Source organism: Acipenser ruthenus, chromosome 4, assembly GCF_902713425.1.
Source record: "Acipenser ruthenus chromosome 4, fAciRut3.2 maternal haplotype, whole genome shotgun sequence".
Taxonomy (NCBI): Eukaryota; Metazoa; Chordata; class Actinopteri; order Acipenseriformes; family Acipenseridae; genus Acipenser; species Acipenser ruthenus.
This window is the reverse complement of record NC_081192.1, coordinates 26,102,997-26,128,325: the sequence shown is the minus strand read 5'-3', so window position 1 is coordinate 26,128,325 and position 25,329 is coordinate 26,102,997. Positions and strand designations below refer to the sequence as shown.

Below are 25,329 nucleotides of genomic sequence, written 5' to 3'. Positions count from 1 at the left end.
CACACCTCTATCTGTTGGTGTTTTCCCCCAAATGTCTCCTTCAAATAACCGAATGCCTCTCAACTTTGGCTCCCTATAGAGTTCCAACCTGTATACTGAAGGGTCTTTTTCTATATTCTGTGACCCAACAGATTCAGCAATTAAGAAGCGTGCAAAACTAATTGTGGAGTGTGTGTGCCTAGAGTTTAATTGCTAGCAAATCAAATACAGCAGTGCTCCCTTGTTATTTTGTTATCTTACTTGCACATAAATAAATTATAAATTATCAAGGCAGTGACTCAGTAAAGTTCCTAAACCGTATAATACTGTACATGTCAAATTTACTGTCTAAATTGCCAAACCGTGAATTATCCATATTCTTACGTTGGTCAATTCCTTCAGTTTTGTAATTTCTGCAGCACGCTGAGCTTTTAATCTTTAACCAGGAAAAATGAGTGGAGAAGTCAATCCCGCTTTCCCTTTTCAGATTGAGGAAAAGCGCCGCAAGGAAGTGGAGGAACGGCAGATGCTGCGAATGGAAGAAGAGAAGGAGGAGAGACGCCTTGCTGAGCAAAGGGCAAAAATCCAGCAGGAGTACGAGGAGGAACTACAGAAGAAGAAACGCAAAGAGGAGGAGGTTAGTGTGGAAACTGGAGAACCATGTGGTGGATTCAACAAAAATAAAAATAAATAAGTAGCTTGTTTTGGACTCTCAGGTAATTCATCTTTTTGAAGTCTGCTTTTTACTATGTACTCACCTCTCATGTCAGAAAAACATGACAGTCTAGTAAATTAACTGACTGCAGCTGCTTGCAAAGCTACAGGTGCCAAAATGCTCACTGATCAAGGAAACGTTTGTCTACTTGTAATGGCGTTTTAAAAGTAACATCAGTTCTACATGGCCATTAGCGAGCAATGTTCTGGATATCTCCCTGTGGATATGCATTACTTTCAATGAACCGATCTCAGCACATATAAAAAGCGATTGACATGAAACTCAGTAGTTAAGATTTAAAATGTTTTTTTTTTTTTTTTAACCACTTACAGCAAAAGTCAAAGAATGAAGAGCAGATACGTCAAGCAGAAGAGCGCCGTAAACAAGAGGAGCAGAAAGAGAAGGAAGAGAAATGGAATGATGAAATGCGGCAGCAGTACGAGAGAGAGCGGCAGGCTAGATTAGAAGAGGTGAGCCACACAGGGAGTGCGACACACACCGTTGAAATCCTAGCTCAATGTTCCGTGGGGTAACCGACCAGTGTACATGTACAAGCGTATTGCTGGTAATTATTTCAGAAGTATTTGCCCAGCACAGTCCTACTGAAATACAACTTCTCTCTTCTAGTGTCAGCCCACTTCTAACCAGATTTACAGCTGGGCGCTACTGAAGCAAAAAGGAGATCAGAGCTACAGTACCTTACACAGCTGCAGTTTAAACTAAGAATGCTTAAGCTCTTGGACAGTTTTTTTGTTTCTGGTAGCTGTTTAATGTGTTGTGCCTAAAAGAAGCTGCATTTCAGTGAACTATCTTATTTTAAACAGTAACACTTTCACAATGAACTAAGCCTTCTAATTCAGATTTTATTCTAAATAAATGTGTATTAAGCAGGCTTAATGTGTTTGTTTCTCTGTGCTGTCACTGAATGAAAGGAATATGGCACTGTAGGACTTTTACTTGGTCTGTTAAGTTTTTAAAAGTGCATAATGGTGCTATTCATCACAGTGCTGATGTCACAAATCATGTTTAACATTTCTGCTGATATGCTAGTATCCTTGTGGTGGATTAAAAAAAAAAAAAAAAACTGTACTGTAAAGATTACTGTACCACAAGTACTGAACGGCTTGAATTCTGGTGTATTATTTATTATTATTATTATTTATTTCTTAGCAGACGCCCTTATCCAGGGCGACTTACAATTGTTACAAGATATCACATTATACATTATTTCACATTATACAGAAATCACATTATTTTACATACAATTACCCATTTATACAGTTGGGTTTTTACTGGAGCAATCTAGGTAAAGTACCTTGCTCAAGGGTACAACAGCAGTGTCCCCCACTGGGGATTGAACCCACAACCCTCTGGTCAAGAGTCCAGAGCCCTAACCACTACTCCACACTGCTGGTGTACTCTGCCTTAAATTGGATACTTCTCTCCCTCCAGCTAGTCAATAGTATTTGATGCCATACTTGTTGTATCTTTACATGCAGCTCCCACGACAGCCGTCTCCTCCCATCCCGACAATACAGAAGAAGCTGGCCTCCCAGACTCCGAGACCTCCCTCCGTGGACAGCCGCCACTCTGTGGCTTTCTCAGTAAGTTCTCTTTTTTTCGTTACTGTTATTTGAGTCTTTCAGTTCAAACTGTGAATCTAGAAAACTTTCCTTTTCATGTTTTTAAATTAACAGGATCGTCCACAATCAGGGGCCCAGTCTCCACCTGTTCCAGCAAGGAGAAACCAGCTGCGAGCAGCAGGTAGGACATGCACCAATAGGCTGGTTATGGGCAGTTTTTGTTACACAACCAAATGGATATGCCAGCTGACAATATCCCTAATAATATTCTGATTAGTGGTGCATTATGAACTTTTAAGTAACCAAGCCAGTATTCGCTATGTTAGATTTATTATCCCGAGCTGGCAATGTAAAGCCCAGAAGACAGGGATATTATAAAGCCACGTGCATGTTTTGCATACATCTAGAGAACTTTACTGAGTATCAGAATTTGAGGGTATAAGTAGATGCTGACAAACATTTACTGACAAACATATATCACTAACTTGCTGGGAGTGAGTTGCATATTTACTGTGTATGTTCTTGTGTGAAAACCGCTGCATTGAGATTTTGCTAAGGTGTTTATTTACTCTAGCAGTGTCTTTACCAGATTCATCAAGACATCTGTCAGGCTATATTGACAAATGTTGGGGATTCTGCTTGTTGTGTGGGTGTAATAATGGAAGGTGATAGATGTGATCTAGCAACTGCCTGTCTGTGTGCAGAGGACAAGAAGGATGTGATCGGTGAGCTGTCGGCTCTGAGGAAACAGCTCCGCAGCGAGCAGCGCCGGCTGGAGGGACAACTTCTCAAAAACATGGACCGGGACGAGATGGACACACCCCTCTCCGGCAGGTAGGAGCACCCGCTGAGACACTGGGCGCGTTAAGTAAGTGAGCCGCTCAGAGTGAGAACGCTCAGAAAGCACACTGAGCAGATTTAAATGACTTAACGCTCTGCTCCACGAGAGCGCTGAGCGACTTTTAAAAATGGTGAATAATGATTATTTGCTTGTTTGTGTTTCTGAGGTGATGGTAGATAAAATGGCCCCGTGTGAAGTTACTGTCCCCTGCTGTACCTCGCTGAGTTTGGCACTCTGGACTGAACCTCATATCTGGCTGTGTTTAATACCGGCAATACAGACGTTAATAATGAAAATTATGAATAATATTAATACTACAAGCCTAATAATAATACATTAATAACTATAAAACAGCTCTACATTTAAAAAAAAATGAAATTAAATGATACAAATTCAAAACCAACAATTTTTACCATCTTATTTAGCCAATTTAATACATAACTTCATAAATCGAAACCAGTTCATCGTTCTTGACAAACGTATTTGTCAATCCTGCCTGTCATCTCCATTTGTTTCCTGCAGGTGGCTATTTCGTCCGCTCACTCTGATCACTGATAAAAAATGCTCAGGAGCGCTCTGAGCGGCTCAGCAGGAGTGGAACTGAGCGAGTCGTTAAGTTGATTCTTTTACTGAGCCGCTCTGAGCCGCTCACTTACTTAACACACCCACTGGCAATACCAAGAGAGCGCTTGGTTACTAAAACAAAACCATTGTTACTGACAGTCTGGATTCTAATGATACGACGCATTTAAATAACGTTAAAAGTGAAACCTTAAAAGAAAAAACTAGAAGTAGGAAATAATAAACCAGCCTCTGACAATAGTAGACGTAGCTGGATTAGGTGGCATAATAATGGAATGTGTTGAACGAGGTATGAAAACAGAACACACCTTCTGTAGCATGATGCTGTGCTGTTCTCTGGAGCTAACGGACTCATTGTGGAATGGTCATCAGATGTGGTCTGTTCATGGAGTTGCACAGCTAACAGACATCTCAGTGTCCTCCTGTAAGAAATGTGTCCAAGAGAACAGAGAGGCCAATCATAGCGGATAACAGACGGACATTATAAAGGCGTTTTGAAGAAGCGACAAGGACAGCTGTCTGTGTGAAATACAGTATGGGAATCCATTCACATGGCAATGGACCACATGTGTTCCTGTACTCTCTGTTAGTGAGTGGCGCCATGAAAATATTGTACATCTATGTGCAAATACCAATACTGGTGCCTCTTGCTTTTTGATTTATAATTTTTTTGGTTTATACTAATACTGACATTAAAGCCTTCTTTACTTTGCAGAATGTTTATAATCACTAAGTGCATATTTTGCACCCATAAATGATTCCTGCTTAACACAGAAGGCTTCTGGGTTAAGAGGATCTTGTATGTACTTCTGTGTCATAAGAAAAAATCTGATAAATTCACTTAATCTGGCAAAAATAAATTTTCTTCAAGTTTTTCATGTAGTTTGTAACACATACACCCAAGCATGCAGGGTAAGCAAACATTGTGTCAAGTTTTGGTGGGATAACGCAAGTAGGACTAAGATCAGTCCTAACCCTGCAGTGTATGAAAAGGTCTTCACAGTGTGAACCTCATTGTCATTGATGTGTATACATTTGCAGGCGTAGAGACAGAAGTCAGGTGGATATTTTTGACATGGCCAGGCTCCGGATGCAGGCCCCTGTTAGGAGACCCTCCTCCAAAGAAGTGGACCCAATAAACCCCCAGAACATTCGGGATTTCAATCAACTGAAGTACAGAGGCAAGCCAAGCTGACCTGTGTGGCACTATTTTATTTGGGATGTTCGATTGAAATAATGTTTGTTTGTTTTGTAGTTGAGCTATACTGCTAACATTGCTGTTCTTCTAGTCTATGCAAATGCAGCGTGGTGATGTAGTTGTAGGTGGGGCCTACAGTAACATGCAAGAGGCCTCAACATAAAGGCATTCTACTATAAATCTCTGTGCCAAATGTGTTTTTTTTTTGTTTCGAGATGCTAAATGTTGAGGGTTTCCTTTAACATTTTCTTTTCTTCATTACTATGTTATAATTACTACTTAACAATATCAAAACGACCCCATGTGAAAATATGTATTTTTTAAAAAAAATTTTTTTTTTTTAAAGAAAACAAAAACGTCTTTGTGTGTGCGTGTGTAGGTGGCAGAGAATCAGATGTATAGCTGGGGAGCCCTTTTTTGTTTAAACTTGTTAAAATCAATGGAACTTTCGTTAAGCATAAAACCTGTGTATTATCAAAGCTCTGATAATACAATTTTTACTGGAGAGATTTTGCGTTCACAGAAACTGAAACCCGCGAGGAGGTGAGGCAGGCTTACCCAGACCCGCCGAATGACGACCACAGCTTGGAGATCCAGCAGCAGGCACTGCTCCGTGAACAGCAGAGGAGAATAAACAGCATGAGAAAAAGAGGAGGTGACTAGAAGGCTGGCTTATAAAAACACTGCTTTATAAAAAGGGCTGCATTCTGGACCATGCCATAGAACAATGTGAATGATTACTGTGTTCTTGACATGGTTCTACTAGAAGTGTTCCTTCTGTAGCATTTACGTCACTTACAATACAGTGCTAGAAGCCAGTTATACAGTATTAATTGGTCGTCTTACAAAGGGCCATCTCACAGAGTCATCCATCATTCCAGCACAAAATTACAGGAAATTTAGGATGCATTGACTGTTTAACCCTTTGCAGTCCATTTATTAAGTGCGTGTCAGGCGCGTCAGGTCCAATTTATTTTCACACGCGCAGTTAATTTTAGAAGCGCTGTTTAAAAGTATTTTTTTTCCACAGTCAAACGGGTTTAAAAGGCCCTGCATATCAACAAAGCACTCACTAGGCATCTCCAGCCCCGCCCCACCCTTTCGTTCGCTATAGCTTTCACATATGCTAAGAAACAAATAATAATAATAATAATAATAGTCGTACATACCGATCAATTATCATCAAACTCCTCAATTATGCGATCCAAGTCATTATTTTATTACTATAACATCTCAAAAAAGCTCTGCAAATATCTGTGATATTCTCTGTGCGCTGATTCAGTAACAGCCAGCTTGTTTCCTTATGGCCGCTGTTATCTGATGCCAGGGGCAAGTATGACTATTCATGAGATACGCCCTTTTTTTTTTTTTTTTTCAGCTTGTCTCGGCTCCTGTCGCTCCCACTCGGCCATTGAATGGTTTTCTCGGCTTTTTCCGGAGAAAAAACGACTAGAAACCCGGATAGGAATAATTACAATGTCGGACCAGGTCCGACATAGGACCGCAAAGGGTTAAAGATGTATTAAAAAAAAAAGTTTGTCCTGCAGTTTTTCAACAGTAATGATTTTGGCCTGGTATTAGTTCCACTGTCCGTTCGTGCTTAAGGAATAGATGCAATAGTATTTGGAAAGTAACTTGGATTCCTGTTTTCTGCTTTGTACAGATAATCATGGCTTTTCTATTCCACGTACAAACCCACAAAACCTTCTGCTGGTGAGTAGCCCCACTTTTAATGGAAACTTTTTATATTTTGTTACTGTAAGTGTAAAAATATGTTGATATGGCTCGCACGGTTTTTATTACTGTATTTTGCATTTGTTTTTGTTTTTTTAGAAAAGGGACCATTCTGAAGAAATAATGAGAGGGTCATTACTGGAATCAGAGAGTGCTTTCATTGGTGAGTGTACATTATATATAAATAAACAAATTAGTACATTTGACATATTATAATGAAATGTAAGGTGGAAGAGTAGTAACATAAAACAAAACAAAACTAGAGAAGGCTATTTTAGTATGGTACAGATTAAGATCAGTATTCATCAAATCACCAATGTGAACAGGATCCAGGCCCAGCTGCTTTGGATTCCACTGTACATGAAATGTAATGTTTAAATGTGTGTACATTCTTCATTAAAGCAGCCCTTTAATTATTCTGTGTGCCTGATTTTGATGAAACGTGGTAAAACGCAAACGTAAGATCAAAGTACTTGATGATTTATACTGGATTGTGCCGTCCGCTTCAGGTGTGTGATTTTGAAGGGACTTTGAGCTGGGCGCTGGTGGAATTCTGTTAGCGCTGACCAATGAAGAAAAAGTGGGAAGCAAAAGCTGCTAGCGAATCAGGAGCAACTGACATTCCCTTTAAAACCATAACCTTAGCGATTGCCTAGGCTGTGATCTTGATGAACAAAAACCTGCTATTTATTGCCATAGCACCATTTGTTAATGCAGTGTTTAGAAATATTTATGTAAATTTACAATTTTTGCATATGTGATTGCAGTGTTTAGTTATATTCTGTTATAGAAGTGAAAAGTACTTTTTTTTTTTCTTTCCCCCCCCCCCCCCACAGGAACCAATGGAGAGACCTACCCACTGTTGGTAGACCCTGAGCCAAGACAGCTTTCTGCAAGAGAGCGGAGGAGACAGATGAAGAAAATAGAAATTGTTGGTGTTTTGACTGAGTTGATTAATTTCTAATATTATTCCCTGACATATTTATTTATATATCACACTTGGATTTTAGTAATATCTTGAGAACCATCATCCAATTGTGGTAAACCTTGGTATGTGCATTCCCTGTCTTCAATCCAGGCTATGGTGGCTTCTGATTGGTTGGAATAATGAAGGATGTATCTTCTGAAACTTAGGACACTTTTTTGTGGTGGATGTTACTAATAAACCTTGTTTGCTTTTCACTTCTGAGTCGCTGAACTATTAATAATACAATGAAAGATTTGTTTTGGAAGTGGAAGATAATACTTAAGATAATAATTTATTTTAGAATGCAGGAGCGTTGTTTGTAATTGCTTCCTTGGATCCTTTCACTAAACATTCATAGTCTTTTTATACCTTTACGAGTTGTTTGTTTTAGTATATCATACAAGCCTTTCTTCAAGATATTTGCGTGTAATCTTTCAATTCTTTTTTTTTCTGCTTGTAACCTTATAGTTTTCCTCTGTTTTGTTTCCATCGACAGGACGATGTACTTCCCAGGGAACCTCAAGCACACCCAGACAGCTACTCTCTGAACTCCCTGACCAGTCTGAATGTTGATCAGGTCAGGGCCAGGAATGAGCACAGGATGAAACGGCTAGAGGATCTGCACTATCCTAGTAGGAATATCGGTTAGTAAAACCTTCTCTATTCTAATGCATTTAATGTTTTTGTGTTTGGGTGGATTTATGTATATGAAGGGTAGTGATGTTGGAATATAATGAAATAGTTTCTTGTGACAGAATACTGCATTGTTGTCTGTTTCACAGTCCAATTCCTTTTCTTGGTGATCCAATCATGTCTTAAATGATTTAATTGAGCCTTGCAGTTTCAAGTTTTAGTAACAAGGATATGGTTCAGTAGTGGGTTAGTTTGGAAAATGTCCTTTTTTTTATATTGACTGTGGAATCATTACTTTGTTCTTATAGGGGAAAATATTTCTCTGGAAGACCCAGATGACCTCCTGAACCAGTTTTCCTCTAAAGACAAAGAGAGGCCGTACTCTGTGGAGACTGTAGCCACAGAACGCTGGCTCAGACCCGGGACCTCTGAAACACTAAAGCGCTTTATGGCTGGTCAGATGCGACGAGAGAGACCTCCATCAGCAAACTCATTGGCCTTGAACTGGCAGGGCCCGTCAACATCACATGGATGAGTTCTTTATGTGCAAAGTTAACCATGCCTTTTCCACCAGGGGAAAAATATATAACATGCACTTTCCTGTACCAGAAATATAATATATTCTGATACTGTATAAGGTTGATTGTGTGCACTGTATGTGGACTGCAGTACTTTGCTGGGTCTTTATCAGAATTATTTAATAATGTATGGTGCATGACAACATGCAGTTCTCTAAAACAAATTTATGCGTCAGGATTTAAAATACGCTCTTTATTGATTTTAAGAAAACATTTGTTTGCTACCTCACTCTATTAAAATATTCAGCCCATATTTCCAATGAGATGATGGGATTAAAACTTAAGTCAAACCAGGCTATCTACAAAAAATCATTATGTTTTTAATCTGTTAAATTACATGAAATAGCATGTATGGTTTTTGATAAATATAACAACATGCTTCTGCTTTCTTCCTGCAGATCTCCTTGTAAATAAGATACAAACATAGACCTTTCTTGGCAATGTATGTCTAAATGTATTCTGTGTAATATAGACACAGGAGGTGACTAGAATGAAGCATGCTTTTTATAGGCCCGTATGCAGTGAAGGGTTAAGAGCAACATGAATGATTTATACCTTCCAAAATCCATTACACTGCACCTGTATGCATTTAGACATACATTGCCAAGAAAGGTCTGTTTATCTTATTTACTAGGAGACCTGCTGGAAGACCGCAGAATCATATTGTTACATTTATCAAAAATCATACATGCTATTTCATTTAATAAAGCATCCCCTGTGTGTTGGTAAAACTGCCTCATATATATTCAACACCTCATAATATTATGTATTTGGCAGATGCCTTTATCCAAGGCAACTTACAGGTGTTACATATATAAAGAAGTCATCTGATATACACATTTAATAGTGTAAGTTTTTTTCATAAGGATTTAAATTTGACAATACTGTTGGGAGAAAAAATCACAAATGAATATCCTGGTAATAGCAGCAGCACCTCATCCATTACATAAAGGGAGTGTGGTTTCTCTGAAGCACTATCTATTGACTACCATCTTATTACAGCCTTGTGCTGTCAATACTAGGTTTTATTACAATTGGATTAGTAGTTTCAGTATACATCTAAAAATGGAAATGGGACATATAGCACACACTAGCAATTTTGCATAGACGGTGGTCAAGGTTACCCAACAAATTCCTCAAAGGTTGTATGTTGTACAGACCTACACTGTTTAACAAATGGTCCCAGAGATATTTTGCAGTGGATACACATGGGGGATGTTTTAAATATTAAATATGTACAGTATTTGTGCTGTGGGTTTTTTTTTGTGTAAATTATTTAATTTGTTTGTAGAAAACTTAATATAAAATAAAATTATATTTTGAAAGTTGTAACATGCACGATGTAAAAGTTCTCAAATATATTTATGGAAATGTTATTTTGGACAATAGATAAAACTATTTTACATCTCTGGTGGATAACGGTACCCGTACATTCTTTTTCTACCCACACACATACATATATAGTGCTCCCTCGCTATAAGGCTCTCGATTATAATGCGACTCGGATATAACGCTCCTACAGCATGTCCCCCAATTCCCTATACTAGGGATTCATGCAATATTTTTACAGTAAATACAGTACCACTGTTCAAACTGTAAACAACTTCAGTCCAACTTCCGTTTCTGTCTCTTCCTTTTGATACAGTATCTGAGCTGAAGAAAAGCTGCGCTGGCACTTTATAACACAGACATCTTATTCAGCATTCATTTTATAACTAAATAAATATTAGGCCTATTACATGGTTACCTTTCCTAATGTATTTACTTTTTTGCTGCAAGAGGAGCTGCAGCTTTCTCTGGGAGACGAGACGCTTCAGCCCTGCTCCAGCAGCCGAACCTGGGGCGAGCCCATTCCCTCTTCCCCTCTCCTTCGCAAACTTGGTATGCTTGTCTGTCGCTTTCAACTGAACTCCCAACCACCGTTTAGCCAGGCTATTTATAGTTTAAAAACTGCTAATTAAAATGATCCATGAGTGTGAATGTTACCTTTTTTGTTTGTAAAAAATATAGCATTGATTATATGGTGCTTTATGCATGGTTAATTCATGGAAAGTTACATTTTTTGCTTCACTATATGTGCATTATAGAGGGAGTTATTTTATTTTGTATTTGTCAGATGTGTGTTGTGTCCTGCAGCACCCCCCCATCTCCTCCCCCGTTTATAACTCTTTGGTTATAACGCTCATATAACCGAAGAGTTATAGCGAGGGAGCACATATATATATAGTTTGATGCACAAAAGAAAACACAACACTCAAGTCTAATGGATTTAATCAAATATTTTAAACACAGATATCAAACAAAATCACAGAAAATGTGAACAAAAATACAGATCAAAGAATCATGATAAGCAATGTGTGGTCTTGCATTGTCCTGCTGGAAAATCGACACATCCGGATTGGCTTGCAGGAACGGAAAAACTGTTGCCTCAAGGACTTTGTCAATGTATCGCTGAGCAGTAAGGTTGCCCTCAATCTGCACCAAAGGCGTTCTTGTGTTAAAGGACATTCCTCCCCACATCATTCACACTTCCACCACCACACCGGTTGGCTTGAACAACACAACAGTTAGCATAATGCTAACCACAATGTCTCCACACACGTTGTCTTCCGTCAGGTCTGTCAAGGGCACAACGGCATTCATAAAACACTCCACCACACTCTCTGCTGCCACCTCAGATGTTCTCTGCTGGCCCACAGAAGACGGTGATTTCGTCTCAGCTGTCAACGTTACCCCTGAATGGCCTCCTACCATGCAAATCATTTTCATGCAGATAACGAGCTAGTCATTCTGATGCACGGCTTATTTCTTCCTGGAATTTCTTCTGCTGTAGCCACTGCAGTCTGAAAACGATTACGCAGATGGATCAGTCAGATGTGATGGTCCTGGGCTGGTGTGGTGACCCTCTGCTTTCCAGGACGTGACCTGTCCCTCACAGAGCCAGTTTCGTGGTTTCTCTGGACTAATCTTCTTAATCAACTTATTTTGGCAATTTTAACTCAAATACCAAACACTGAGCACCTGGCATTTTTATGAAATCATATGACTTGAGCTCAGTATTTTGTTATCCCAAGGAACAATACTACTCAAATAATCCTGTCCCTCCTGCCTGTCACCAACTCACTTCAGTCTGCCCGAGCTGCCTCTCTCTCCTCTGTCCTAATTCTCCTCGACCTCTCTGCTGCCTTTGACACTGTTGATCACTCTATTCTACTATCATCTCTCGCTGACCTGGGGATCTCTGGCACTGCTCTGGCCTGGTTCTCCTCCTACCTCTCCAACCGCACTTACCAGGTAACCTGGCGTGGAGCAACCTCCACACCTCACCCTCTCTTAACAGGAGTCCCCCAAGGGTCAGTCTTGGGTCCTCTCCTGTTCTCGCTCTACACCCGCTCCCTGGGCCCCCTCATCGCATCCTATGGTTTCTCATACCATTTCTATGCTGATGATGCTCATATTTTCCTCTCCTTCCCCACCGCTGACTCCACCATCCCCTCCCGTATCTCTACCTGTCTGTCTGCTATCTCCTCCTGGATGCACTCGCATCACCTCAAACTCAACCTCTCTAAATCTGACCTCCTTTTCTTTCCCTCCTCCTCCTCTGATCTCTCTATCTCTGTTCCTCTGGAATCTACAACACTCTCTCCCTCTTCCTCTAAGAACCTCAGAAAAAGAGTCACCCTGGACCCCTGCCTCTCTTATTCCCAGCACATCTCTACTCTGGCACGCACTTGCCAATTCTTCCTGAGCAACATCCGAAGAATTCAACCCTTCCTCACCAACTACGCCACCCAGCTCCTGGTCCAGGCCTTGGTACTCTCCTGCCTAGACTACTGCAACTCCCTCCTGGCTGGCCTCCCTGCGTCCGCCACCCGTCGGCTCCAGCTCATCCAGAACTCCGCTGCCCGCCTGGTGTTCTCTCTGGCTCGCTTCTCCCACGCAACTCCACTACTCCGCTCACTCCACTGGCTACCGATCACCGCTTGCATCCAGTTCAAGACTCTTGTACTAGCCTACAGCTACCTCCAGACTCTCATTTCTCCCTACACCCCCACTCGACCTCTCCGCTTCGCCTGCACTAGAAGACTGGCTCTACCTCCTCTACGCTCCCCTGCCTCCAGAGCCCGCTCCTTCTCCACCCTCGCTCCGCAGTGGTGGAATGACCTTCCTACAGATGTCAGGACCGCCCAGTCCCTGACCACATTCCGGCACCTCCTTAAGACTCACCTCTTCAGACAGCACCTGTAGAACTCCTCTGTTTTTCCCCTGGGACACTATCACCCTTCCTTAAATGCGCTTTATTAGCTCTTATCTGCCCCCTATTTTACTGCATTTAATCCTGTATTTCAGAGTACTGTAATCTGCCAAGTGTTTAATCTGTAGTATTTTGTAATTAATCATATCCTGATGTAACTATCACTGTCACTGTTATCTGCTGTATTATTGAATTGTATTTTGTCACACTTGTACTTGCTTGAACCAAAGTCATTGTATTTATCTTGCTCTTATTGTATTATTACTTGTACTGTAACACTTGAAATGTATTTGCTTACGATTGTAAATCACCCTGGATAAGGGCGTCTGCTAAGAAATAAATAATAATCAACAAACCTAGCTGCTCACTATTTAAAAGGTAAACAACATTATGTATGTGCCCAATGAGCTACTGATGTAAAACTTAGACTGTTGCGTTTCCATTGTGCATCAGTATATATATATATATATATATATATATATATATATATATATATATATATATATATATATATATATATATATATATATATACACACACACACACACACACTTGAACTTTCGAGACCATTCAAACACAAAATGTCTTGTTCTCAATCACTCGATGACACCCACAGTATAGAAATGTTCATTAATGATCAACAAAATGAGAATATGTTTAATATTAGCATCACAAGGGTATACATGTATTATAAAAAAATAATGTATGGGCCTCTTCAGTGAGTTACAGGAAAACAATTCCATCTCGGGTTTCTGTGACAGTTTATAAATTACTCGACCTTCTGTCTCGTAATTTATCACTAAAGCCCATCTATTATTCTCTCTCTCTCTCCTTCCATATATATATATATATATATTATATATATATATATATATATATATATATATATATATATATATATACACACACACACACACACACACATACATACAGAAATGACCTAATTTCAGTTTATTTCTTCATGAACAAAGTAGTTTGCCTTGTTTTGGTTCACTTCAAATACACACATTACATTAATTACCTAAACCCTTAATTAACACCCCAAGAGGACCCTCCACATTTACATATAAAGTACAGAGCAATTGGAAAGTGTGCTGACTTTTAAAACTAGCTCATTTGATACTTATTTTGCATTGTAATTATGGGCATTTCAGCAGTGCAATGTACAGTATTTGAGATTTTTAGTATCCCCTTGCATTATTTTTTTGTGTGTTATGATCCTAGGAGTCATATTTTGCAACCATGCATAACCTCTTAATACATGTAACCAGGGCTGACCAGTGACCAGACTTATGAGGGGTGCAGAGGAAATGGCTAAAAAGAGAACAAGCAAGCATAAATTACAATTACAGCACCCACTCGATATATCGCGGGTGTCAGGGTCCAATACAAATCCGCTATATAGCGAGAGACCCATAGAAAAACAAATAGGCTAATAACAAATACTGTACAACCACTCCCTTGTTTTATTGGGGGCGTCAGGGTCCAATATAAATCCTCTATGCAGCCCACTTTTTCGTATAAAAAGCAGCACACCATTTTAATTTGTACTGCGGAGGGTAATGCTTGTCATCAACTTAAGTCTCCAACTAGTTTCATGAATCTTCCTCTACTTTCTCAAATGCCCAAACCGCTGCATTGAAAGAATCCATTCCCACAGTAGAGGCTTGTTGCTAGGGAGCTGACGTCACTGCCCTGTGACTTTCGCTAGTGCATTGCTTAAAAAACCGCTTCAGCACGCAGATATTTAATTTGCTTTGTGTTATTGTGCAATGTGTGTGTATATGATAACAGCACGATATTAATGCTTTGTTTTAATGATTCTGTATATTTTAGTTTGTGATGTGCAGTACAAAACGAACAGTAATTCTAAGTGAAATTGTCCATGTCTAGTGCAGCTAAGGCATGCGTAAGACTGTAAAAATGGGGAGTCATCTCCAGGACCGCGATATATCCGAATCCACAGTATAGCGATATAACGAGGGGTGGGTGTATTTTATTTGCAACTCAATAAGCTCAAATGGGACTTTAAAGGCAAAGTGCTGATGAATAATTTAGGATCTCATTCTTCACTGCTGTAAAACCTTATTAACAGTGGCACACCATCTTTATCAGATCCTTATTGGAAGATAGATTAACTGAACCAAAAATTATTAATATTGACCAAGGTTCCTTCAGGTACAATTACTAGATAATAATCTAAATCAGTCATTTAACAACTATACTGACCAGCAAAAGTAATGCACCAAACATGTATATCCTGTCTTCATTGAACTAAACACAATTTAACTAAAACTACAATGCAGAGAAAAAATACTGTCCCTAAAATGAAAATGTCTGTATCCAGAAATAATGTTCTGATGGCTTGAGATTGGGGCACCCCCAACTTTGAGTTCTCAGTTCGAAAACCATTGTTCATTAAACTGTAAAGCAAAGTATTTGGAATCACCAGGTGACCAATTAATGATTCATTCCTATCCTGTAAAGTCGCACTGGAAACAAGATGTTTTTTTTTGTGTAAAAATAAATAAATAATAAATATAGTTTTCCACTTAAAAGATCTATAAACACAGGTGAAAGCAGACTTCAGATTTGAATTGCACTGATGAACAGAGTTCAAAAACTTTATTGACCTATGACCTGATTAGAATGTGTCAGATGATAACCAATATTGTACAGAAAGTTGTACAGATTATTATTTTTTCTTTTTACATAGAAAACTTTACATTGCTGTACCATATACATGTCATTCATCAGTTTTCTACATCTGTCATGACTAGGAATGCTTCAGACCCATTCATATCCATATTATACCATCAAATGCACAGTTCACAGTATTAATAATATATTTTCAATACATTCAAACCATTCCCAAGCCAAAAACCAGTTGTTTTTTTTACATGTACAGTGAAACCTAAATCAAATATGGAAACAGACTTGTGACAAATTAGTTTGCAGTGATTCAAAGTTCCAGTTTGAAAAGGATCCCCATCACTGGCTCATTTTTTCCATTTAAATAAAAGCCTCTATATATATCATTTTATGTGGAATCGTTTAATTTAGTCTCATACCCTTTACATCCTTGAATAATGATCACTAATGCCAAATCCCATTGGGCTACCTGCCTTAGCAATTAAAATTTAAATGTTCACAACATGTAAAATACCCAGTGCATAAGTAAATAAAATTTAGGAGTGCAGCAAATTAGAAAACATAAAATATAGAAATAAAATTAGTGCAGGAACAGTTTTCTAGTGTGATGGGTTGTATATTACAGACCTGCATTTTTGTACTACTTTTATTCAAGGGACTGTTTATGGTTATGTTATCCACTGTCTGTGAAAAAAATTAAGTCACTCAAACTAATTACCATTCATTTTTCATCACTGTTTTTTTTTTCTGAATTACTTTTCAATTTTATTCTCATATAAGATTAGAGAGAAACATGTCCTTCAAAATACTACACTTCTGAACATTCAGAAGGTTAGAATGAGTATACTTCAAATATTTTATTCTTTAGAATATTTATTCATTATTCAGTTCATTATCCCAAGCACACCGGTGACATTGATCCATGGACCTTGCTTATGACAGGCTCCACGCTCAGCATGAACCAGAGAAGAGCATTCAGTACCATTAATCACCCTGAAAGTTGCAAGGGAATAGAGGAATGCAAGCCAGGATTAAAGTTCAAAGCAACCATAGTATAGTACCCTTTTAGCAGGGTCAAATTTGCCATACATAAAACCGTTTCAGAGCAACCCAGAAATGTAGATAGACACGAACTAGACCTCGAGAGTTAATGCTTTCAGTGAGTGTTCAGTATTTTCCGCTCCTTGCTCCTGTTCAGAGGGCTGTGATATTTTAAAGACATTTCCAATTCGCAGGTAGAACTTGCGGAGAACAGCCCGCAGCTCAGGAATCAGGTCGAACTGCATAATTTCACACAAGAGGGGGTAGTAACTTGAAGCATGAGCCTTGAACTATCAAAGGAAATAAACACAGAGACAGAAATAAAAATACAGTTCATGTAGAAGATGTCTTGACATTTTAAAGTAATAAAATATATGTCCTGAAGTTTGAATTTATCCAAATATATGCCACAAGCTATTCAAATAGAATAATCTAGTCTTGAAATTAATTCATGTCTAGAATGTAGTTTAATACAAAAGATAGTTTTCTGGTTTCAATTCTGTCAAAATGAAAAATAGTTGGCCTTGGCTTCAACCATTTATTAGATGATGATATGCCTGTCACATGCAATATGTCAGCTACCGCAGCTTCATTCAACATTGTACACATTACACTGTGGTGTTTTTGGAATACTGTAGTGTACTGGTAACAGCAGTCATTTAGCATATTTATTTTGTATTTTGTCTTGAGATAACCACCTGTAACAACTATTTCCCACTGTCAATGTATTTTCTTCTTTAGGTCAAACATGAGGAAAATCTACAAAACTAATTTAAATTAGCCGTCTTAATTGTATTTATTCAGTTGGTATTCTTTTCTTACCCTGTCGTCGCTTATTTTTAGAACTTTTGTGAGAAACAGAAGGAGCAGGCTTGTCCAAGCCTCCCTGTGGCTTTCAGACGTCAGTGTCAGGAAGTAACTGATGGCATCACGGCACACACTGCCAAAACAGAACAAGAGCAATCACAATAATGAATAATGCAATATCCAAACCTTTCAACTGCTAGTTGGTTTGTCTTAAGACTCAACTGAAAACTGGATCTGTCAAAGAAACTACAATAAACTAAACTCGCACACCGATAACTGCAACTTCACTAACTGAAAGTCAGTCAAATTCAAAGGTGTGACACGCCGTTTACACTTACACTGACAGGACATGCTTTGCTACTGTCCATATTACAGGGCGAGTCAGAAATCACTGAACAGATGGGAGCAACACATTTATAAAAGGATGAACACAGAATTACAGATCCTGTTCAAACTTGTCCAGTAACTTTTGAATCACAAAATATCTGTTAAATCCATTACGGTAATAAAAAAAGTGTCCATCCCATTTGTCCAGTGACTTCTGAAATCACCCTGTATGAAAGAAATAAGGTAATGTTCAAAACAGCATGCTGAATAGGAAATAAATATTATACCAAAAAGCAAATGTTATTGCTGAAAAAAAAAAAAAAAAATTTTTTTTTTAAAGTTTTAATACTAATCATCTCGTGACAATTTTAGGGCCAACCAACTTTCAGTTGATAAGAAATCCTCTGTTGTCCATTTCCTGTTAAAGAACATGACAGATACTGTATGTTACTGTGCCTTTTTAACATCTTCTAATGTATTATTTATAATGATGACAGAAGGCTTAGCTGCAAAGCTTGTAATGCTCTTTGCCCTCTACCTGGGAATGGTACCATGTGGCCTCATCTGCCCTCCCTCTCTCTTTTAATAGTTAACTGGGCCATCTGCTTTCATTTCTCCAGAGGTGTCTGACAAATTAATTAATCCCCCTTTAATAGTCCCATCCTTGACATTGGCTCCTTTCTTATCTGCAATGACTTTTTAAACTTTTTTAAAAATAAAATATTGGACATCAGAAATCAGATGACACAGACACCTTCTATTAAGGAGGATTCTAGCGCAATATTATCAATTAGAACTGTTAAAGCTACTATGGAGGCTTTTTCTTTGATTACTTTACTGACAGCACTAGTTGAGAGCTGCCACATGCTCTCTTGATCCTATTCCTTCAAAACTTTTAAAAGATGTTTCTGGTGCTATTAATAGCCACATTTTTAAAATGATAAATGGTTCACGTTCCTCCGGTATAGTTCCCTCATCACTTAAGGTGCAGTGGTAAAGCCTATGCTTAAGAAACACAATTTGTACCGCCGCTAGAATTCTGTCTAAAACTAGGAAAAGTGAACATATTACCCCTGTTATAGCCTCATTACACTGGCTCCCTGTGCAGTACAGAATTGACTAAGATTTTGCTGTTAACCTATAAAGCCCTAAATGGATTAGCACCTAGTCATTTGCAGGATTACTGACCCTGTATCATCCAAACTGTACTCATGAGGTCATGAGGCTGGCACATGATATCCCTTTTGCGGGGCACCTCTGAGCTGACAAAACAAAGGAACGAATATTGGCTCGATTTTATTGGGTAGGACTTCATACTGATGTGTCGAAATATGTAGCCACATGCCCAGACTGCCAGCAAGTAGTGCCGGGTTGAGTGTGCCCCGCCCCTTTGGTCCCACTGCCAATTATTTCCACCCCTGTTGAACGCACTGCAATGGACATAGTGGGCCCTTTGCTGCCTTCTGATTCTGGGTATACGCATATTAGTGGTGGTAGATTATGCAACCGGAAGCAGTTTCATTGAGGTCCATTAGTGCCGCTGCGATAGCCAAAGAATTAGTGCAGATTACGGCTAGAGTAGGGATCCCTACGTTACAGAAAGTGTATAAAATACTAAAAATGCGTCCCATCAGGACGTCTATTTATCATCCACAGACGGATGGTTTGGTGGAACACTTTAATCAGACCTTAAAGCAGATGCTGAGATGTTTTGTAACCCAAGAGCAAAAACATTGTGCTCGACAGGGTTTTCCCGATTCAAGCTCTTGTACAGCCGACAGCCTCACAACATCCTCGATCTGCTGAGAGAGGGTTGGGAGCAGCACAAAGGCCCGTCCAAAAATGTAGTGCAGCATGTGCTCCTACTAAGAGATGGATTTGGTCGGTCGTTTGGCCCAGGACAACCTCAAATCAGCTCAGCACCGGCAACAGCAGCGGTGAGGTAGATGGAGTAAAACACGCGATAATGTATATCAGCAAAAAGATGCTCCCTTGGGAGTGCAACTACTCTGTGATTGAAAAGGAGAGTTTGGTTATTAAATGGGCTACTCACTAACTCATCGACCCGGAAGGGAAACGATGCATCAGCCGTGGATTGGAGGAGCGGCTGCAAAGCGACTACCAAGGGGTCATGCGTGACGGTACAAATAGGGGATGGAACAACGCGATCTGTTCCTTTGTTTATGGTTAAGGAAACGACCCGGAAGGACCTGTGTTAAAAATATCGTACGTGAGTGTTTTGTTTGTTTTGTCTCGTCTCGGTAGATGGCTAACACGTTCCAAAGCTGTCGCCAGAGGCCAGCACAAAACATCACTACACCCGTGTCACGATAATAATTAATTAGCACCACGAGCACTGCAGCACGCACCCAGGACTGGTGACCGTGTTTGTATATTGTGTGTGTAACTGGACTGTGTTTATTATTTGGGACTGCAAACCCTTTATTTTGAACAGTGCCATACACATTGCTGTGTATTGCCTGGGATTATTGTTTGAGGTCACCAGACCTGGATTACAATATCAAAAGCCTTTCTAATTGGATTATCAGTCTTCTCTCTTGATTAAGCACTGCATCACTTCTGCACCTGTACACTGTTAACCACTTTACCACAATAACGTACATTTGTTAACGTTTGCTATTTAAGCCATCAAATTAGACAGTACAAGTCAATACCTAAAAGTATAGTCAACAGTTTGTGCAGCTTGTTTTCGTAAAAATAATGCTGTAGTTTTTTAATTAATTTTTATTTCAATCGAACTATACAAGTTTTACTGAGTTTGTACAGTACTGTATACTGTAATTGATTCATTCACTGCAGTTTTCAATCATTTTCATAAGGACATTTAACTAAAAAATAAACTGTAAATACTGTAATACTGTAAACATGCGAGTTCTGTTTCTTATATGCATGTTAATGCCATGACTCATGTCCACCCGTGGTTAACTCGACCAGTGCAACCAAACTTTGCATGGCCTCCTCTTTCATCCAGGGGAAGGTCGAGGGCTATGTTTGGATCCAGAATTTTGACCCCCGGGGAACTTCTGCCGTTCCCCAATTTGTCATGCAATTTCCCCGGGCAACATCGGATACTTCAGCTAGTATATATATATATATATATATATATATATATATATATATATATATATATATATATATATATATATATAGGGTTGGTATTGAAGTTCCTTAATGCAAGCTATTGCAAGCTATTGCACATTGTGTACATACAGTGGCTAGGTCAAGTTGTCTGTCATGCGTGCATTTAAATACATCATCTAAATGCATAGCCTCACCAGAAATGACTGCTTTGTTTATTTATTTAAATGTCAGCATTTATTCTTTTCTGTTCTGGCAATTCTATGTTTAATTTTGGTCAGTTCTGAATACTGGTTGAGTCTTGTAAGGTACGAATCACCAAAGAAAAATATTAGACTTACGTCAAATGAATGAAAGCTGTCATATGAACTCAAGTTTGCATGCTTGCTATTGGTTCCGTCATATCTGAGGTCACATACAGATTCTCATGTTGAATTACATTTGGATGTGTGCCCCACAGGGTCCTTATACCCTCTTTTGGTCAATTCTTTTATTAACTAGTTTGACTTAAACAAGGGACATACAGTAGATGCTGGTTATTAGCAACCCTGACAACTTTCGGTTATTAACAACATTTTCACGGGAACCAATCCCATTCCATAGACTTTAATGTTAATGTATTTCAGATATATACACAACTGTCTGCCGCTTAATGACAACTTTTTTTTACAATTTCTATGGCTACGGCACGCACATGAACATATCTTGCGCGCATCGCAGCGTCTATTTATGTATCAGTTTTCATAACGCAGCTGTACATTTATGGTCTGATTGTCGTGTGTCATCATGGCTTCAAAACATGTAGACCTTTCTATAGCTGATAAAGTTTGGATTCTGGAAGCACTACTTTCCAGACAATCTGACAGCAGAGGAGTCTGACACCATTGTAGAGTTTGACAGTCAGGAGGAGACGCAGGTGAGCTCACTGATGTGGAACTTTTGGAGACAGTCAGAGCTGACAAGCATCGACAGCTGGAAGAACTAGAAGAGAATACTGTATCAGACAGCGAACCCGAAGAAACTTCGCTTCAAGAACAGTTTCGTGCTGTGGACACTTTCCGCAGGGTATGCCAGAATCATGGCTTTGAAACTGGCTACGAAGCAGCACGCAAAATTGAGAGCGATTTACAGCTGGAGGTGGCGAATCGTAAAAAACAAACAACATTGGACAACTACTTCTTTTAAAATGATGCTTCTGTATTAAATGGAGGTACTGCATATTGATAGTACGTTGTTGTAGTACTATGTGTACAATACAGTACTGTGTATACTTTTTTATTTTACACATCCGTGTAGTATTAGTAAACAGTTGTTTGTTCTGATGTTTGGTGTTTTTTGTCTATTTTTTAACACTAAATGAACCAAGACGTGTACTTCAGTGCAGTTTCTACAACTATAGTATACATCGTTTTTTCAAATACATACACTTGAAAATGCGGCATCTACTATACATCAATTTAAAATCAAAGCCTTATGTGCTCTTAATTAAATAATGAAATAAAGTATGCGATCTTGCCATAAATCATTGTTTTGACTAATTAGCGCATATAGTACATGATGTTTGGGTGGTATTGCATCATAGAATCCTACTTTACTAGGATTCAAGAACTTAGAACACAGGGCTTGAAAGTGCTTGTTGCAAAATCCATAATAGATTTTATTAAATTGTTTTTATTTATTTTTTGTTTTCAGTATGTTTAGTACTAAATAAATCAGACATTGTGCTGTGGTTTGTTTGTTTACTAAGTAGGCCTGAAGGTGTCATCTTACTTCAGTAGTCGCTGCTGCACCTCCTCCCAGGCATCACTGCGGTTGTTGTCTGTGTACATGCGGAAGAGAATGCGCAGAATACATGCCAAGCTGCTGGTCTCTTGTTTCAAGAGGTTGGGCTTCGATTTCCCTTTAAAACCTGTAGTTTACAAATAGCACAATTAGTAGATGGATGATAAATAAACACTGTCAAGTCTTCTGACCTATTCTGTCTTGTTACAATATGGTACAGTATAGTATTTGCTCAAAATAACCCACCTGCTTTCCAGAGTGCTGTTCTCTGCTCACTGCTGGAATTAAACGCCTTGGCGAATCTGTGTGATTCCAGCAGGCAGTCCAGCAGTTTAAAGAGCTGCTGTGCTGTGAGATAGCGATACATTCCCTGATCCTGGGTTTCAATGTGAACTTCAGCATCTACAGTATCTCGCTGCGCAAGAAAAAAAAAAAAGAAAACAACATTTTATAACATACAGTATGTTATCATTAGGGGCGGAAATCAGGAAATTGAGGGGTCACTGCGAAATTCACCTCTTTAGGGGCCAATGCATACCGGACTAGTACGGAGAGAAAAATAAATACATCTAATTTAAATGAACTACTGCACATTGCAAGTGGTCACAAACTACGTATATTATGCAGATTTTTTTTATTCCTTTGCCGTCCTGTGTGCATTGCACTTAGACAAAAAATTCCTAATTTTATTCCACAACCTACCCGGGAAAAATATGTAAATTCTCCGCGATTTAAGTAGACCCCTAGTTATGATAGTGACACACATCCCCCGCTACGGCTGTAAATACAAAATTAGAGCAATCTTGAAACAGTCACCAAAGCCACCAGGGCCTACACACATTCTGATACTCTCAAATTACATGTTATACTTGTGTACGTACGCCTCCTCAATACCCCTCACTGTGGGATTAGAGTAAAAAAGCTTTCCTTCTGTACATCTCAAGGTTCTTAACAAAAAATAAAAAATTGAGTTAAAATAAAATCAATTTATTTAGGCATTATAGGTCAAGTGTAAAGTGTGTTGTTTATTTTTTAAAATAAAAAATCAATAGTGTGAGGCCTAAGATCATTAAAGATTCCCCCCCCCCCTCCAATACCTGAGCAGCTGCCAAGTTTTCAGCATCTTCCTTCTTACTTGTTGCTGGAAAGAATACGATGTTGTCGATGGTCTGAATCAGCTCAAGCTGGACTACGCATTTAATGAGCAATGCAGCGAACAGCTTCTGTTCCTGAACTTCTGAAAAAAGCATTACCAAAAGGCAAATTAACAACAAGATACCTCTTTATCTTTCAGTTTTATTCACATTATTGAGCAATACTTACTTGTAGGGGTCCTGTTTTTGCTTGCCTCCTCATAAATCCCAGACCCCACACTGAATTGGCTCGGTTGTCGATTCTCGAAGGAAATCTTCTCAGCGCTGCTTATAGACTGCTGATCATCAGAACACACATGCAAGTCAACTGACTTCTGAGATATGGAATCCTTAACACACACAGAAAGCACAAAATTAAAGGTTGCTTTAAGGAGTATCTTTTGCAGGACTGCACTGGCCCTCCTGATAAGTGGTAGAAGCTCTGCAGACAGGGAGAGATTAACCACAGGGGATGTGCTGTCTGACTCCAGGTCCTTAGATGGGAACGGCATCTCCTGTTCGCCCCACTCCTCAGAAGCGGCGATGGACAGCATGCCCTCCAGTTGCCAATCTGCTCTTGTGGCCCCATGGGGCCCCAAGGGGACAGACGAGGCAGGTGACGCCGAACATTCACGCAGTGATTCTGCAAGCATCGTTCCTTGGTGGGAAATAGCTGCCCAGAGCTTTTCCTGCAGCTCTGAGTCCGCTGATCACTTGGAACGGTTTCCTGCGTGGGCTACTTTCCCTGGTGTGTCGTCCCTTGGCACAGAGGGGCGAGGATGCAGGGTGATGGGGATGAGGGTGATGGGGAAGAGCGCTGTGCAGGAGTGAGGGATGCAGAGCGCTCTGTAGAGCTACAGGAGAGACGTTTCTCCAGCGTGCGCTTAGAGATGTGCACAAAACTCGCAGAAACTGTGGTTCACCAGTGCCTCCTTGACGCTGTCTGGCCCCAGGCAGGAAGAACATCTGCTGTGCTTGTCCTCAACAGGCAGGCTGGCATTGCATGTGTCGCAGGGATAAAACCCAGGCATGATGCAAGAAACAAGCAATGCAGTGTACAGTATACATATGCACAGGTGCTGCCTCAATCTGCTTATAGACCGCAAACCAGGCCGGTCAAGACCAAAACAAGACTGGTTTGGTACCGGACCAGGGGCGTAAGCACCGGTCAGTAGCGGGTTGGAACCGGGTCAGTTTGGTACCGGTTCAGTGACTTTAGCCCCAGGTTGGTACAGTACCGGTTCGGAACCATGTCGGTTTGGTGACTTTAGCACCGGGTCGGTACGGTATTGGGTCGGAACCGGTGCGGTAACCTTGGTCCCGATTAGGTACTGGGTCGGGAAAGGAGCGGGCTCATCTGTACAAGACACTGGCAAAACCACTCAGTCAGCACTCACATGAGACTGAGAAGTCACACCTTGTA

At 39.7% G+C, this 25,329-nt stretch overlaps 2 protein-coding genes across 8 annotated transcripts in view; one reads left to right on the top strand and one right to left on the bottom strand.

Moving 5' to 3' along the window:
• Nucleotides 1–10,224, top strand: part of LOC117400524 (centrosome and spindle pole-associated protein 1-like) — a 37,025-nt gene extending 26,801 nt beyond the window's left edge. For 4 of the 5 annotated variants that reach the window (XM_059022243.1, XM_059022242.1, XM_034000617.3 and 1 more), the window contains 12 exons: nt 467–616; nt 1,027–1,164; nt 2,194–2,298; nt 2,392–2,458; nt 2,982–3,111; nt 4,742–4,881; nt 5,422–5,553; nt 6,562–6,611; nt 6,732–6,795; nt 7,469–7,563; nt 8,096–8,243; nt 8,541–10,224. In XM_059022243.1, the coding sequence (XP_058878226.1) occupies nt 467–616; nt 1,027–1,164; nt 2,194–2,298; nt 2,392–2,458; nt 2,982–3,111; nt 4,742–4,881; nt 5,422–5,553; nt 6,562–6,611; nt 6,732–6,795; nt 7,469–7,563; nt 8,096–8,243; nt 8,541–8,767 (1,446 nt within the window). In that variant the 3' untranslated portion in view covers nt 8,768–10,224. The other variant, XM_059022244.1, reaches the window with a different exon arrangement.
• A 6,245-nt stretch (nt 10,225–16,469) lies between these two features.
• LOC117400211 (brefeldin A-inhibited guanine nucleotide-exchange protein 1) overlaps nt 16,470–25,329 on the bottom strand; it is an 86,890-nt gene continuing 78,030 nt past the window's right edge. For all 3 annotated transcript variants that reach the window (XM_033999784.3, XM_033999785.3, XM_059022240.1), the window contains 6 exons: nt 24,097–24,256; nt 23,871–24,010; nt 23,020–23,188; nt 22,762–22,900; nt 17,581–17,698; nt 16,470–17,048 (listed from right to left, as the gene is read on the bottom strand). In XM_033999784.3, the coding sequence (XP_033855675.3) occupies nt 16,851–17,048; nt 17,581–17,698; nt 22,762–22,900; nt 23,020–23,188; nt 23,871–24,010; nt 24,097–24,256 (924 nt within the window). In that variant the 3' untranslated portion in view covers nt 16,470–16,850. The remainder of the gene's footprint in view (nt 17,049–17,580; nt 17,699–22,761; nt 22,901–23,019; nt 23,189–23,870; nt 24,011–24,096; nt 24,257–25,329) is intronic.